At 34.0% G+C, this 14506-nt stretch overlaps 1 protein-coding gene across 1 annotated transcript; it reads left to right on the top strand.

The window, feature by feature from the left end:
- Positions 1–7514: 7514 nt before the first annotated feature.
- LOC111902204 (uncharacterized protein At3g17950) lies at positions 7515–10009 on the top strand. Its single transcript, XM_023898057.3, has 3 exons — positions 7515–7825; positions 7909–8058; positions 9446–10009. Exons 1-3 carry the CDS (start codon positions 7811–7813, stop codon positions 9914–9916), a joined length of 636 nt encoding a protein of 211 aa, XP_023753825.1. The 5' UTR covers positions 7515–7810; the 3' UTR covers positions 9917–10009.
- Positions 10010–14506: the final 4497 nt, after the last annotated feature.

Below are 14506 nucleotides of genomic sequence, written 5' to 3'. Positions count from 1 at the left end.
TATCCTCAAGTACCTACGGAGGACTAAGGACTGGGTCCTTACCCTCGGTGGGAGTGATGACTTGAGAGTTGTAGGGTATAGTGATGCTAGCTTCCAGACTGATAGGGATAATTTCCGCTCTCAGTCGGGCTGGGTCTTTACCCTAAACGGAGGAGCAATTTCTTGGAAGAGTTCCAAGCAAGAGACAGTGGCAGATTCTACTTGTGAATCAGAGTATATTGCAGCTAGTGAAGCAGCAAAGGAAGCGATATGGCTGAAGAACTTCATTGGAGACCTTGGAGTTGTACCAGCTATTAAAGAGCCAATGGAAATTTTCTGTGATAGTGAAAGTGCTGTTGCCTTAGCCAAGGAACCAAGGGATCATGGGAGATCCAGACACATCGACAGAAAATACCATTTCATCAGACATCGGATCGAAGAAGGACTCCTCGTGGCAAAGAGGGTATCATCGGATGAGAACCCAGCAGATCCCCTCACGAAGGGACTGAGTAGGGTTAAGCATCTCCAGCATGCTCGGAGCATAGGGCTGAAGGATGATATAAGTTTTAGTAGTTAGATAACCCAGAAATTTGTAAAGTGTAATTGACATTTGATGATGAATAAAAGGTGTTTTATTTATGAGTAAAGTGTTGCTATCTCTTGTCAATCGTTTACTATATTTCTTTTGCATGTTTTGACTTCCAGAATAATTTTGTTTGGTGTAACATATTATTCAAACCTCCACAGTCGGTCATATGTCGGAAGTAGGTATGAATCAAGACTGTCATGATGGGTTGTAGAGGTCTAAGGTGTTGGACAAGGCTACAACAATCATGAGTGCTCATAAGTTCTGAGCATTGGACTCAACCCACGCTCACTGGAATCACTTCATGGAATTCTATCTCGAGTGATCGTGAGACGGTAATATCATATAAGTCTTCAAACCTAGAGATATGATTTGTTACTTACAAGTTGGTTATGCATTGACTGTACGAAACCGCATTGGTAACTCGATGTTATAAAACGTACTTTTGTGTGTAATTCAATGAGTGGTAGAACAAACATATGAGTCGAAGTTTATCTGTTCCTTCTTGGATTAGAAGTTGATATCTGGGCCCCTCGATGATTTTGTTTTGACCCATGTACCGGGCCCGGTCAGAACTAAGTTGATGTGTTCAATTAAGTTCTATGTCAAACAAATCGGAAATCGAGAAACAAATGCTGGACAAGAAGTAAGACAATGTTCCATGTATTTGTCCGGCTGATATCTAGAACGGAGGATTATATGATCACTTATCTTAAATGGCGTACTATCATCTTCTCAGTTCCGAGAAACCTTGAAAGAGCTACGATTGCTGGTCGGTTCCTGAAGTACTAGAGATATAGTTATTAGACTTATCCAAGTGGGAGACTGTTGGATAAGGTGTCTAAGTCCATAACTATTTCGGGCCTGTACTTGACCCGACCCGGCATGGTCCATTTGGGTTGCATGGCACCATGCAATTGGATAGACTAAATGAGAGAAATAACACTTGGAGATTATTAATATATTATAAGTTCTAATATATTAATAATAATATTTGATTAGTTGATCAAAGAATTAATTTGGAATTAATTAAGTGATCAAAGGATAACTAATTAAATATATGGGTTGATTATGTAAATCATCCATATCTTGTATAGTGGGCTAAGAGGCTCCATGGATTATCAAGTTGGGTTCTACCCATAGGATGCTCCATGGATGCTCCATGGGAGTTACAAACCCATGGGTCATGGAAATGAAGAGTCATGACACATTAGGGTTTACATGGTGTAACCCTAGATGTGTCAACACTATATAAGAAGCATATTCTCCACCAAAATCGGTACTACTAAGAAACAAGAGGGCTTGGCCGATTTTTGAGAAGTGTGTGTTATCTCAAGAGTCTTTCCAAGAGCATTTGGTGTTGTGTGAAGCATTTGAGGCATCACACTTGGGGTGCTAGGCTCACAAGGTTTCAAGGAACACAAGCAACAACAAGGTAAGTTATTCTATCTATGATTCAAGTTAAAATTGTTCCCCATGTATGCTAGATAGGAATATAACCTTGGAATTCAACTTTGCATGATAATTAGACAAACATAGATCCAAGGTTATTAGGGTTGCATGTACACTTAGGAAGTGTTAGAATGCTCAAAACCCATCAGTGTCAACACCGGCGCCTCGCATAAACACTGTCGGAGGGTCTCAAACGCCCTCTGCTGCTCAGGGCCCTACCGGAAATCCACCCCTTCCTCGTTAGATGAGTGAGGGGTAAGTCAATCTTGGAGAAATCACGAATGAATCTCCGATAATACCCTGCTAAACCCAAGAAACTCCTGATGTTTGAGGGAGATTTCGGAGACTCCCACTGCATAACCGCCTCCACCTTGGCCGGATCGACCAAAATCCCCTCCTGGTTAACGAGATGTCCGAGGAACTGGACCTCTCGTAACCAAAACTTGCATTTTGAGAACTTGGCATACAGCCGTTCTCACCTCAGAACCTCCAGCAGTTCCCTGAGATGCTCCTAATGCTGCTCTCGGGTCTTGGAATACACCAAGATATCATCTATGAACACAATAACCGAGCGATCGAGCATCGGTCTGCAGACTCGGTTCATCAAATCCATTAACACTGTTGGCGCATTGGTGAGCCCAAACGGCGTCACCACGAACTCGTAATGACCATAACGAGTCCGAAACACGGTCTTCTCCACGTCTTCCTCCCTCACCCTGACCTGGTGGTATCCTGATCTCAAATCAATCTTGGAAAACCAAGATGCTCCCAGCAGTTTATCAAAAAGATCGTCTATCCTCGGGAGCGGATAACGGTTCTTCACCGTTAACTTGTTCAGCTCCCTATAGTCAATGCACATCCTGTGCTAACCTTCCTTCTTCCTGACGAAAAGGATCGGTGCTCCCTAGGGTGAGCTACTCGGACGAATAAACTGCTTACCCAACAGCTCCTACAACTGAGATAATAGCTCCTGCATTTCCGGCGGTGCCAAACGGTATGACGCCTTGGTGATAGGGCCACACATGGCACTAGATCAATCCTGAACTCAACCTGCCTCACCGGAGGCACTCCGGGTAACTCCTCCGGAAACACATCAACAAACTCTCTAACCACCGGAACCTCTGAAACTGAGAGCTGCTCTCTAACCCGCGTATCTACCACATACGTCAAATAACTGGCACACCCGTGCTGAATATACTGTCGAGCCCTGGCTGCCGAACAAAACCTTGCTCCCGACCTGGTGTCCTCACCATATACTACCAGTTCTCCCTCACTTGGGGTTCGAACCACCACCCGTTGTCCCTCACAGTCGATCATGGCGCCAAAACGGCTAAGCCAATCCATCCTTACAATCATGCATACATCCCCCATGGGGATAGGAATCAAATCTATCGGGAAGGACACCCCAAAAATCTCCAACTCGCATCCCCGGTAGACCGAAGAAGTAGAAACCCCATGCTCGTTGGCGATCGAAACTCGCAACGGACACTCAAGATCATCTACCGAAACCTTGAACCCTTTAGAGAAAGTCTGAGATACAAACGAACGACTCGCCCCTGAGTCAAACAATACCAAAGCGGGCAAAGAATTCTCTATAAACGTACCAACAACCACATCCGGTGCTACCTTGGCCTCCTCAGCCGTGAGCTGGAAGGTGCGACCCTGAGCCTTCAGAGGCTCCACCTTGACTGGCCTCCCATCTCCAATCCTCGCAGTAGCTGACATACTGGCCATCGGCCTGACTGGACCGCCCTACTGGGCCTACAGTCTATCTGAATCTATCCCGAGCCTTCGGCATGACTGGTCCGCCTCGTTGGCCTGCAGTCTCCTCGGACTACTCATAAGGTATGTTGGCCTTTAGCACAAAGCAGGACCGCCTCAACCCAACCAACAAGCAAATAAGTGAATAACCATGTGCGCATAACTATCATATACTGGCATATACAAACATCAAACATATCTATCACACTGATCATCAATCATAGCATTCTCTCGTAACTAAAGTACCGACCTAGCAGGTCACTAACATACCAATCCTTACGGATCATAAGAGCATAACATATTGTCTACCCTGATTTCGATCTAACGGATCATAACCACATGTAGCATACCATAACATTAACAACTAAAGGGCCGGCCTTGGTTCCGTAGACCCTATCGATATAGTGAGGATAACTCACCTTGCAAATGACGACTCGGAAGATAAACTCCAACTCTCGGATCACTTGACACAGGCTCCACCGACTATGATCATAGTGCAATATACTCATAAGTCCTTATCCTTATAAGGTATTCCATAACCCACCAGTCAACCCCTGGTCAATGTCAAAGTCCTCAGTCAAGGTCAACAGTCCATGTTGACCCCAACTCGCCGAGTACCCTTGGCTACTCGCCGAGTTCCTTGAAGTACAATCCAACTCGCCGAGTCATCGGGTGACTCGCCGAGTTCCTTCGATTCTCGCTCAAAATTTAAGGCCACCCATCGAGTTCCTTCCTTGCAACTCGACGGATACACACACATACATATTCTAGGGAAAACTCATCCGACTCGCCGAGTTGTTCTTCAACTCATCGAGTCTTATGGTAATCTTCATCGGACTCGCTGAGTTGTTCATCCAACTCGTCGAGTTCACGACCATCTTTATGTGACTCGCCGAGTCAACCTTGCGACTCGTCGAGTCCATTCAGTCATTTTTCCATACAGACATGTTTTGAGCCATGCAACGGCTCCAAATCACAGATCCAAGCTTCTAGGGCATGCTTATCACGTAAAGTTGCAAACTTCACGTGCAGGCATGGCTATAAAGACTCTAAATGCCTACTTTAAGTTCTTAATGGAACTTCATGCCCAAGAGGGACCTTAATCATGACCAAAACTGAAACTTTATGCTTCTAGAATCCAAGGAGGGTCCAGATCTGAAGTTACAACTTCAGATCTAGCCCATAACTCACCTTTCCAACTTATTATCTCACCAAAAACCCTAAAACTCAACCAACAGAAGAGATTCACAAGGAAAAGATGATGTGGTTACCTCCAGAATATGATAACCGAGATAAGAGTTGATTCCCACACTTTACTTGCTCCAATCTCCTTCTCTTCCAAGCCTTCTCCCTCCAAATATCCTCTTTTCAAGCTTCAAACACACAATGGCACACACACACATGCGTATTAGGGTTTTAAGGGGCTCTCAAAGACTGCAAAGAGGCCAAAGGAGGCTGAGGCTCCTTTAAAGAGAGGTGCAAACCCCGGGATTTAGGGTTTCATCTGCCAGCTCCTACTCACCGAGTCCCAATATGGACTCGTCGAGTAGGTCACTTAACACGCGATCCCGCCCCGCTGCTACTCGACGAGTAGGTCAACCAACTCGTCGAGTAGAGCTTAACCCAATAAATCTTATTAAACAATACCTGAGAATTAGGGCGTTACATATAAGGACTAAATGCATAACAAAAATACACTTTAGGGACCTTCCGAGTTTAAAAAAGAATATATACGGATCAAACGCACCGATGGACCATTAGTGTAATTTACTCTTTATCTAATTCAAAGATTTCTTTTGCTACCATAAGTACCCATGAACTAGGGTTGCTTGGGAGCTCATCGGCAGAGCTTGAAGTACGTTTAGATTTGAGAGCGATTTCCGATCAATCATAAGATTTGAAGCAAAAAAAAAAAAAATTAGTTGATCATGATAATGAATGAATAAAAGCGGTTGTAACATGGATTTTGTTACATTTTAACGAAATTAAATAAATGTCGGATAGTGAAGTCATAAATACTTAGTTGGTGTTGGCCTGATAAGAAGGTTCTATGTGTATATAAGATGGTCGGTAGGACTTGGATATATCAATTAATAGTGCTAGAAGAGTTGGTGTATTCATAAATTGTATTCTTAGATGCAAGTAAAAAAGTTTTAAATGGCGTCGTACTTTTAATTATTTTAGCATACTATGGTTTGAGGATTGAATCTTTTGTTAACATTAAAATAACATTTTTTTATACATTTATAATGCAATATATATATATATATATATATATATATATATATATATATATATATATATATATATATATATATATATATATATATATATATATATATATATATATGCTATTTTATGAAATTAGTAAAAGAATATGTTGTTTAGTAATGTGAACACGTTCAATCTCAAAAAACTATTGTTATTTTAATGGATTCTCACAAATTCTAATTCATTTTTGTTCTCATTTATCGTTTTTTATTTATTTTAATTCTTACAGAATACGACTCAATAAACATCCTGATAACATTCTGACAGAATACAAATAATTAAAAAAAAATGTATAATAACCTTATAGACGATTAATTAGTGAAAATGCTTAATAATTAAAATAATTATATAAGATTGAACATATTCATATTATCAAACAACATATTTTCTTTGTAATTCTCACAGAATAACATTATCCACACGTCCACACAATAGATGTCAATCCACATTTGAACCTAGCTTTTTTTTTTCTCTCTCTCTCTCTCTCTCTCTATATATATATATATATATATATATATATATATATATATATATATATATATATATATATATATATATATATATATATATATATATATATATATATATATATATATATGTTCAGGTTCATTTGAAACCATTCTAATTTTGTGAGACCGTAAGACCAAATCTAAAAATAATTTTAAAATGCAAAATAAATGGAAAAATCCAAAAATTCTTTTTTTAAATATTATTTTCGGAACTTGAATTAACTAAAATAATATTAATAATAAAAATAAAATAATAAAAATAAAAAATCCCGTTTTTTTAAAAATACGTGAAATATTCTAAAAAATAATTTTAAAATGCAAAATAAATGGAAAAATCTAAAAATTCTTTTTTCAAATATTATTTTCGGAACTTGAATTAACTAAAAAAAATAAAAAATAAAAAAAATCCCGTTTCTTATTCTAAAAAATAATTTAAAATGCAAAATAAATGGAAAAATCCTAAAATTCTTTTTTTAAATATTATTTTCGGAACTTGAATTAACTAAAAAAAAATAAAAAAATGCGTCTCACGGTCTCACAAAATTAGACCATTTCAAATGAACGTAACCCTATATATATATATATATATATATATATATATATATATATATATATATATATATATATATATATATATATATATATATATATATATATATATATATATATATATATATATATATATATATATATATATTTCAGAATCCGAAAAGTGTTTCTTTGCCCAAAATTAAAAATCGATATTTTTTTAAAACGATCTCCATACTCCTAAATACCACCATAGAGTTTTTCAAAAAAGATAATCAAATTATAAAATGCAATTAAGTTAGTTATTTTGATTTATTCTTTCATTCCTAGTAGTCATATTTGTTAATATCCCGAATATTAAAGCATGGATATAATTTTAATTATAGATTATCTAACCCTAGACTGTTGATGCCATAGTTTAGATGAAAGTAGGTTAAAGTTGGTTTTGTGTAATGATAGGTGATACCTCCCTCTTTTTGACTCCCAACATGCTTTGCCTCCCTCTTTACTTTTTAAAGCCAGAAACCATGTGTTCGGAGAGTGAATCTGCCTGATGTTTTACCCTTTAAACGGCATTAAAATCTGCTAAATTTTGGTTTTTGCATCATATGACATGACCCTTCTCACTTAATTAAGCATATTCAATCAGTCCATCAGACTGAATCACCCCGCGAATCAAGCGTAGCCCCGTACAGGTCTTGCAACAGCTGTTGCTGGTGCATGCATGGCTCGTCAACAGGTATTGATAGCCATGTGGGATTCTCTGATTCTGGGTAATTGTATTTGTATGTGGGTTTCTTGAATTGACTGATTTGACTGCAGGTAGAAGAAGGTGGGGGGTGGCCTTTAGGGTTGCAGTTGCAGCCTCTGAATCTTAGATCGACAACACATGCTGATGCTGTCTCATTCACTACTTTGCTCAGTGGCTCTCCTTCGTCTTCCTCGGATTCTTCATCAGATTTAGACACTCAGGTATGCATATGTATGTCTGCCATTTGGCTCTTTTTCCAGTTGTGATATTACTAAAACCAAGGAAGTATACTTGTTTTCATGGATGTTATACAAGTTACTAGAGTAAATAAGACTGGTATATAGAAAGCCAATCAGATGATGATGGGATGTGCCTCTGGCCTCTGGCCTCTTCAATCTATTTTTAGGAGTTAGTGCGCATCAATCGATCGGAATCTAACAATCTTGCATGAAAAACTCAGATTTAATCCCAGTCTAATCTTTTCTTGTGAAAGAGTTGTTATACCCATTTTTTGACAAAGGAGAATCGTTTATATGAGCCTCATAAACTAGTAATCTCGAAAGAGTAGTGAATGTCTAAGACAATGTAATTTAAATATACTGTCTAAACAATTTAGATATTTTATTTCAGATTAAGAGACATGTATCTGATTCTACTGATGCAAAACTTTAATTAACTATATATGATTTTTATTCAATTTTAAATTCATCACATATCAAAGTGGATTGAAGCATTATTGTATCGAAAAATAATTGAGACTGGTACGTAGGAGTCAGTAGCATGTCTCAGCATCTTTTGTACCACTCGTAGGTTTGTAATTCTAATGAATCGTTCAATTATTTATTTTCTTACAGATTATGATGCTTTTGTAAGAAAGACAAATTATATAACGAATATATCTGAATGTATCATCTTATGAATTTCAAAAAAGTAATTAAAATCAAATGGATCGAAAAGTAGTGGTTAAGGGAAATGTGCTAATAATGGAGTGATAAATTAGTTGTTTTATATAGTTCTTACTGGATGTTTAATTTATTTATATGAAAATTACAAGCTATGGTTTGTTGAACATGGTCTTTTATTTGAATTCAATGTAGTCTCATTATTATAAGAAAATATTTTCATTTTCATGGTGAGGCACAACTATATAAATGCAGAGAGTACTAGTTGCAATGCCTAGGACACGTTTTAAGAGAAGGGTTAATATATATATATCAGGAATCGTGGGTTTAGTAGATTAAATTAATGTAATATGTAATTCATTTTGTCTTTTAATAGCTTGGCTCATTTGGGAAGGGCTTCTTTTGGTGCAAGATTAAAGTATATGACCAATTACTTTTACACATTGAGACATGAAGTGGGATTCTGACTGTTTCTTGAAAATTGTTTTATGGTTATTTTTAATAAATAAGTTTCATTTATTTCTTTGTTAAAATGATGTGATGTTTTATTATAACGATATTTTTAAGTTTATATTACATATTTCCTACTTGAAAATAAATAACAAATTCTAAATTAACAAAATAAGTACTAATTATATACAAAATGATAATGAGTTTAAATTCATAAGTATTCTGATGAAGTGACGTTGATATATGCCATATGTAGTCTACAGGATCTTTCTTTCACGATAGGAGCATTACTCTAGGGAACATCATGGGTGTTTCCAGCATTGTAGAGTTCTCAAGAAGATCCCTAAGTAGAGGAAGAATGATTTCTAGAACACCATCTTTAGGAACCAAAACAAAATCAAACCCTAAATTAAAATCTTGGTGTTTTGGTTTTTGTTTATGCCAAAGAGAAAGGTTCGATGTCATTGACGTATCTACTAATAACGTCGTACCCCTTGGTCACTTTCTTGAAGTGGAAAGAAGAGCAGATCAAGTTCACAGACAAGGCCAACGTAGTCCCCTTATTTATGGAGCCGATGAGCTCACACTAGCTCAACCTTTTGGGGAGACATCTAACTCTTTATTTGTGGATGGTCGAATCGTGCCCCCAACTAAGTCAAGCCCATGGACAAGTATAAATACTGATGAGAGTAGAGAGGGAAGAGGGTTCAGAACTCCATGTTTTTAAGTACATTCATTTAGGTTTTATTTTATATATGTCCGATTAAGTATGTTTTATGATGAACTTTTTATGTTTATAATCGAAGATGGTTTTGATTTATCTTTGTTATGTTTGACATATAGTGTAGTGGCATCAAATTAGTTTTGTTCTGATGTTAATGTTATTGCAATTTTATTATTATTGTTTTAGTCATAATGATGTTTCTTTTTAATTTCACATGTTATTAGTAATGAATATGTCTTGAACTCGTGTCACTCCCGATAATTGAATGGGTTTAAAATCATTTAAAATATCGTAACTCATATTTCTTGATTCATATACATCCTCCCGTCCTCATCCTCCCGTCCTCATGAGAAAACTAACTTATGTAGAACAAAGAACTTGTACTTGTACACTTGAATGAGATTTGTGATTTTAAAGAGGAATCAAATATCCTTTTTTTAACTCATCTTTTTATTTATTAGATCAAGATAAATGTTAAAATAAAAAAAATATATTATAAAATAAAAAAATTTATTGATTTCATATATCAGATTTTATATGAGTAGCAAAATAAGATAAGTATAAATAAAAAATATGAGGATTTTTTTTTTTAATTTTCGTAATAGAAAATATTTAGATAATAGAAATAATTTTTAAGTATATTATTTTATGATTTTGAATTTTAATTATGTAGCAAATCAAAAGCTGTTAAAAAATAACAAATCAAAAGTTATAAACTGTTTTTGAAAATACTAATCGCATGCCTAAATAGGGTGAGAAATGTCAAATTAGGGAGAATGTTACTTTGACCGATTCAAATTTTCTAACACATTTTCATTGTTTTGTTTTTGCTTTTATTTTATACATTTCTTTTTATTTTTATTTCATACTAGGTTATAACCCGTAGAAACCATAGTTAGTATATTTAAAATTTTTATATTGATACAAAAAATAATATATGTCAAAAAAAACCCAAAATATTGTCGATCGTAAGTAATTATGAATTAATTTGTTAAGTAAAAATAAATATAATAATGTTATTAGGATATGATTTTATATTTCAAAATTTGAATTGAATTTTGATTTGTTAACAAAAAAAAATAATAATAATAAAAATCATAAAACAATGTCACGTGTCAAAGAGACATTTTAAAAAACTAACACATGTCATTTTTAGGTTTCATTTATTAGAAAAAAAAAAGACAGATATTAATTTCAATTGTTGATCATAAACTATTATATTTTTAATTTTATTATAGATTAATTATTGTTTTATCTTACATACTTATAAAGTTTGCATTTTCCCTTGATTGTCATGCATTTGAAACCCCCCACAATAATTTGCTAAAACCTCATGCATTTGAAACCGCCAAACCTTTTCACCTTCTTAATAATTAATCACACATAATCAATGGTAATTCATATGAGATAATAATTTGCTAAAACCTCATGCATTTGTATGGTATTAGAACATGTTTGAGTTTTTGGGTTTTAGACTTTAGTAAATGGGTAATCCGTTTAATACGTCGGATTTGAAGCTATTTTATTCGAATTACCTAAAACAAGAGATAAATTAATAATATATGCTCATGCATGTTTTGTACAAGCCCCAATCAAAATACAATATATCATGATCTTACAATTAAATGTTTTTTATTCCATTTTTGGGTTTATAACAAAAGTTTGTTTACATGGCGAAGAAAGAAAACTTGAAGATGAATATTTAGGTTGGATGTTTATATAAGATTTGATTTAAATATATAATATAGATATAAATACACAAATGTGTATCAAATACAACCCATCACAAATTTAATGTTATAAACTACAATAAAACTCAAAGTGGTTTTCCAAATATAATGTTTATAGTATAATATAATATATTAGAAGAATACCATATAGTAGACAAATCTCACATGTTGTGCAGAAATTTAGTTGCATATATAATATATTATAATTATATTTCATTTAAAATATGTTAGGGTCATTTGGTTATTACATTGTTGTATTAGGCACTATAGTCTCATATATTTTGAATGACTCTTACAAAAATGATGTCTGTAATTTGAATATAACATAATATCTTATGATGTTTATTGAATGATATTATCTTCGATTGAGCACTTTTTAGTTGGAATCAACTTTATTATAGTTAAAAATTTTGGCTCCGTTTTTTCTTTTCATTAGTTCTAGAATATGATTTTTTATATTAAGTTAAAATATGTCACTATCTTAAAATAGATTGAGAATGAGATTTTTAATATTTACTTAAAATACGACACCATTTTTTATTCAATAGTAAACTAACAAAAGTCGTTAAATATGTATTTTTATGAGGTTCAACATAAATAGACGACCACAAATGAGAATCCATATCTAATCAATCATCAACTAATTACATTAGATACTACTGTGTACATAAAAATTATATTTAAAATTTTAAACTAATAGTAAAAAAATTTCATTATTTATTATGATAAAAAAATCTATAAATCAAAAAATATACATGTTATTTAATTGCATACAAGTTTTATGTATGGCTTATTCACAATACATTAAACCATATATAATCATATTAACTAAATAATTATCCCAATGCGCAACGCGCGGGCATTCGCCTAGTAATATATAAACATAACATTAAACTTGATAGATGAGAGGCCATATCAATGCAGTCTTAGAATATTTTATTGATAAAAATAAAATTTTAATTTACTTAGATTATTATATCTTAAATTATATGAATATTCACAAAAGGAATACATAATATTCTAAAATATAAGTATTTAACACTTTTTTGGTATTTTCAAAAAAAAATTATATCTAAAATATGGATAGTTCGGATTCGGACATATAAAAATTGCTTACTTTTTATTCAGATCTAATACTGTTAATAAATCTCTTTCGACCCGAGACTTGTTTGGAACCATCAATTTTACAATGAAATGGTAGCTTTTATGCTCGTATAACATAATGTGTTTCAACTACGATAACCTTTTTTATAAGGTTTTCCAATGTTTTTTCTACATTTTGGAAACATTTTTCAGATTTCATAGTTCGGAATGCTTTATTTCAAACAAAGTTCTAACTTAAATGACATGTGGTGTGGTAGAAATGTTAAGTCTCAAACTTTACGAGTCATGGCAATGAGCTCATGAATTTTTTAAAGCATCAATTTTTCATATAATTTAATATATAAATATATATATATATATATATATATATATATATATATATATATATATATATATATATATATTCTACTATTACTCAATCATAATGATCAACTTGAACCTATAAAAAAAGAATTTAGATTTACCAAATAGCATGTTGCCTAGCAACATTAAAAGTTGTATATCAAAAATATATTGCTCAATCAATAAGATAAGGGTTCGTGTCTTGTTTGAAACTGAAATATGTGGACTTAGGAGCAGATTTAGAAGTGAGTAAGTTAGCCATTGAAAAAACATAATTATATATTTATATTAAGTATACCAAGCTTACACAAGTGTTATATCAATAAACTTCTAATAAAATCACAATGGTTTATGCCATAACGTGACATGGTGTGGCTTACCCTGCTTTGGCTTGTTTCATTCTTAACATCATCATCATAAAAGTCTTCATGATAGGGAGCCAAATCTTGTGGCCAATGCATGCCTTTTATGGGAAGGTTGTTGAACTCAATATTATTCTTCCTCTTGTACAGGAAAATTAACCTTATCACACTCCAATTGATCTTCTTGCAACGATCTTTTCGATCATTTCTTGAAGCGTTTGGATAAAATACATGAAAGACACTTGCATGCATCATTATGTACTAGCTACAATGTTTGCATCTTCCGTGGCGTCGTAAGCGAAAATCAATAGGTTTGAACCTATCTGCTGATGGTGGCACTTGAACCTATACTTTTTCTTTTATCCACTAATGGAACTTCAGTCCTTACTCTTGAGTCATAAACTTCACTTTTATCATAGACTATTTCACCTTTCTAAATTGGGTTGCAATCTTAACCGACGATAAGGTATTTACTTTGGTCACATTAACAGACTGAATGACCACATTCTAATGACCTTCTATTGCATAGTGCAATAAACTAGACTCTTGTTTCTATAAGTTAAACATTAACAAGAAGGAAAACTTCATTCATGTTCTAATGTGGTACAATCACATCATAGTAGGTAGCATTTCTAGCTACTGGTTGCTCAGCCCTAACGAAGGTTGCATTACTTATGTTGATCCCTTTGATCATCTCCTTCTTCAATCTCACATTTACCAACTAAAATCATTTATTACATGGGACATTGTTCTCTAAACCAATTACCTCACTTCACAAATTTATATTACTTGGACTCAATGACCACTAAGGTCTGAATCAGAAACTATTTTCCTAGTCATCACTATATTGATGGTAATAACAGAAACAAACAAAACATACTCAACTACCAGTGCCTTAGCAACCTTGCGTCTCTTCCTGATCCAAGTATGATTCATGTGCTTCTGGTAGTACATGCCTATACTATCATTAGCACATATGAAAACCATAAAACAAATTAGCATATATGTATGTGTCCAAATGGGAACATGCAATAAATTTTCCTAGACTCCACTAG

Source organism: Lactuca sativa, chromosome 9, assembly GCF_002870075.4.
Source record: "Lactuca sativa cultivar Salinas chromosome 9, Lsat_Salinas_v11, whole genome shotgun sequence".
In the NCBI taxonomy this organism is placed as follows: domain Eukaryota; kingdom Viridiplantae; phylum Streptophyta; class Magnoliopsida; order Asterales; family Asteraceae; genus Lactuca; species Lactuca sativa.
The sequence above is the reverse complement of the archived record's forward strand: the minus strand, read 5'-3'. Positions and strand labels throughout refer to the sequence as shown.

Coding starts and splice junctions, on each gene's coding strand:
- LOC111902204 (XM_023898057.3), top strand. Junction 8,059..9,445: donor CATCAGATTTAGACACTCAG/GTATGCATATGT, acceptor TGCCATATGTAG/TCTACAGGATCTTTCTTTCA.